A 3,193-nucleotide genomic window follows, 5' to 3' on the forward strand; every position below is an offset into this window, starting at 1 on the left:
ATGTTTTAAGATATAAATAAAGCTAATAAACTGTTAAATAAACGGGGTTCTATCCCCTTCTCTTTACAAATTCACACATTCCTTGGATGTTCGCTCTAAAACATGGCTATAAGGAAAGAAAGCCCCCACGTCCCTGCCCCAGCCTCTTGCTTATCTCCCTGCTTCTCTCATCCCTGGCTTCTGCCAACACCACAAGGGTGCTGGTATATACATGATGGATTCCCCAGCTGGCAGGTATAATAAGCTCCATCTATCTCCGACCCAGGCAGACTCCTGTGCCACCCTTTCATAGGCCAACGGATAGAAGACCCTGGGATGGAAGTGCACACAGTCATTGAAAATGGGCCTGCAGACACTTGGACAAAGAATTCAAGGTCTAGAAGAGGGGGTTGGGGGTGGGGCTTGGCATGGTCACATCCCATTGGGCTTGTGAATTCCTCACCCTGTGGGTATGGGCACAAATGGAGAAGAACCAGGCCCAGAGCCTGGACTCCTCTGGCTCAGATAGAATGACGGTGTTGCTTAGAAGATATGACCGTGGTACAATTTAGGCACCCTTCACTCCTGGAGACCTTCCTTTCCCACCCAACCCCTTTTCCCCCCGAGGTCTGAGTTTAATTTTACTCACATTGTGTTCACTTATGCCTCACTACCTCTCACCCAGTCTGACGCTTCATTAAAACTCTGTTCCCTTGGGCTTTTTAGGGGTTTTTGATCTTCAACTTGACAAACATTTGACTTTCTTCCATACTCAAGCCATCAGAAAGAAAGCAAGTATGAATAAAACATCCATTTAGACCCTCAAGGAGATTACCATTTAATCAACAAAATGAGGTGGGCAACACCCCAAACCACAATACAAGGCAGAATGGGATCTGCTATTGGGTTTCAAAAGAGAAGGTTCTAGAAAGTGTATAGAAAGGAGGCGATGGTTGAAGGACCCATAGAAGGTAGAGGTGAGCAGAAGAATGTTCCAGGCAGAAGAAATGGAATGATCAAGGGCTGGTGGCAGTAAGTCTAGCACATACTCAAGAAGTCCTGTTTAGCTGGAGGTTAGGGAAGTGCTGGGGCAATGTACCGGCTCAGAAATACAGAGAAGCACAAGGGAGAGGTATATAATTCAGTAGGCAGTGGGAGGGCAATCCTATGATTGGAGTCAAGCTTTTAGGAAAATCAATCTGGAACTATAGGTAGGTTAAATTGCAGGAAGAGGGAAAAATAGGTACGAGATGACTGTGTGTTCTTTTCTTTTCCATTCCCCCCCCCCCCCCGTTACATCTCTAGTAGAGGCTGCCATTGCTTCTTATCCTGGTAGATGGAAATCTAGAAAGCACACGAATTGGCTATTGATTGAATCAAAGTATGGCTGGGGACAAATGGAAAGAGGTTGTGAAGAGCTGTTCTAACATTTTGCAGCTCATCTCAGTGATAGTCTAGAGAGATTAGCTGGTTTGGATGGTGACCAATGAGATAGCTGTAAACTGAGATACCGAGTTTGGGAAATGGACTAGGGCTACTGAATGGATTGGGGAGTCTTCATTTAGTGTTGAAAGTTGAAGATCAGGAGTGAGGGAGATCCAAAGAAAAAGAGTGTAGAGGTAAGAAGAAAGAACTTTGGTGGCACTTGCTTTAAGGTTCCAAATTAATAGGCTCTACATCTGGGCGAAGTGACACTTTCAGTCCTTGTGAACCCCACAGGAGATGTGTCTGGAGTGGAGAGAGGAGCACTAGCAAGGAGTGGGGAGGTTCTCCAGTGCCTCGTCTGGCTCCATCCATGTCCTGCCCTAGTATAGGCTGCACCTCATTCTGTCTAGAAACCTCAGAGCTGGAGACACCAGCCACTTCTCTACCCGTGGCCAATTCAAACCTCATCAGACATGTAAGCTCTTTCCCCACAGCACTTACCTGTGGGCAGGAAGTAAATTAACCAAAGCCAGAGGTCCATGGCTCCTTCCAGGACAAGGTCCCATTCAAGAGCCTCAGGAGCGGGGGACAAAGATCCACTGCTCACCCAGGAACTGTCACAATCTGGGGTTTGAAAGAGATTTCTGGCCCATGTGGGGATGAAGACTTGAAAATGAGGAAATGACTGCCCCTCTTATTTGCTTGCTAGTCTTAGACCAAAAAAGAAAACATCAGCAAACCACAACGGAAGTCAGGAGTTGAGAAAACATGTATTGCACGAGATTGGGTCATCAGGGTTCAAAGGGCTTCTACGCAGATCCTAAAGACCACCAGAAACTACCAGGCATGATATTTCTTTGTCTTGGGCACTTTCTCTTGGAGGGGCCTCCCATGCCTTATGTGTATTCATTGATGTCTTAGCCAGAGTCCTTCTACTTTTTTCTTGTCTTCAGGGTATAAGAGCCTCATCACCACTTTTCTTGGTCTGAGGGAGGCTGTGTGTACAGAAGCTTGTGCCTGAGTCAGAGGTGCTGGTTGTAGCCCTTGAACTTATTTGACAATTATTTGAGCATCTGCTATATGGGAATACTATGGGTTTTGAACCTCGATTTCTTTATCTAGAAATGAAGGTGGGAATAGATGATCCCTGGCATTCCCTCTTACAAAACATTGTTCCTGGGGTCTTAACCTCACATCAGCCACCCTTCATATCTCCTATATCTCCCTAAGGGGCTGGCTCTGGCAGGAGCCCAGGTAACTGTCCAATGACCTCAAGGGTGATGACAGGAGAGGGTGTGACAGGTCACACAGAACTCTGCCTAAAGTCACAGCAACTTAGTACAGCTATATCTTCCAGACCTCAAGTGTCCAAGGGCACAGCCCAGGAGCTGAAGGGAGAGACACTGAGGTGATCAGTCACGAGGTATCATGGGTTCCAGTCAGAAGTCCTGGGTTCTGGTCCTGCCTTGGCACTTTCTAGCTTTGAGCCTCAGTTTTGTCATTGATAAAATAGGGATGGTCCCTGCCCTGCCTACCTCACAAGCTTTCATGAGACCCAGCAGGAACCAAACTCATGGAAGTGCTTTAAGAGCCCTTGAACATGGCGATGTGCGGGCTGTCACTTATCAGAGAATTTCCAAAACTTCATTTCTGGATGTTGCATCCCAGGTCGGTTCCCAGGGCCACACCTCTGGGCGCTGCTGCCTCTGGTGCCCACGGGGGACTGAGGCTTCTTCCCACATCCTTCTGGGTGGATGTGGCTCACGGGCCTCCAGGCTCCTCAGTGGTC

The 3,193-nt window shown here is 47.5% G+C and overlaps 1 protein-coding gene across 1 annotated transcript in view; it reads right to left on the bottom strand.

Moving 5' to 3' along the window:
* The window catches only part of FCMR (Fc fragment of IgM receptor), a 15,455-nt gene extending 12,669 nt beyond the window's left edge, over positions 1-2,786 (bottom strand). Inside the window, exon 1 of the mRNA XM_023758997.1 lies at positions 1,906-2,786. Coding sequence (XP_023614765.1) covers positions 1,906-1,945 — 40 coding nt within the window. The 5' untranslated portion in view covers positions 1,946-2,786. The remainder of the gene's footprint in view (positions 1-1,905) is intronic.
* Between the last annotated feature and the right edge of the window lie 407 nt (positions 2,787-3,193).

The sequence above is a fragment of the Myotis lucifugus genome, unplaced genomic scaffold, assembly GCF_000147115.1.
Source record: "Myotis lucifugus unplaced genomic scaffold, Myoluc2.0 scaffold_145, whole genome shotgun sequence".
NCBI classification, from domain to species: domain Eukaryota; kingdom Metazoa; phylum Chordata; class Mammalia; order Chiroptera; family Vespertilionidae; genus Myotis; species Myotis lucifugus.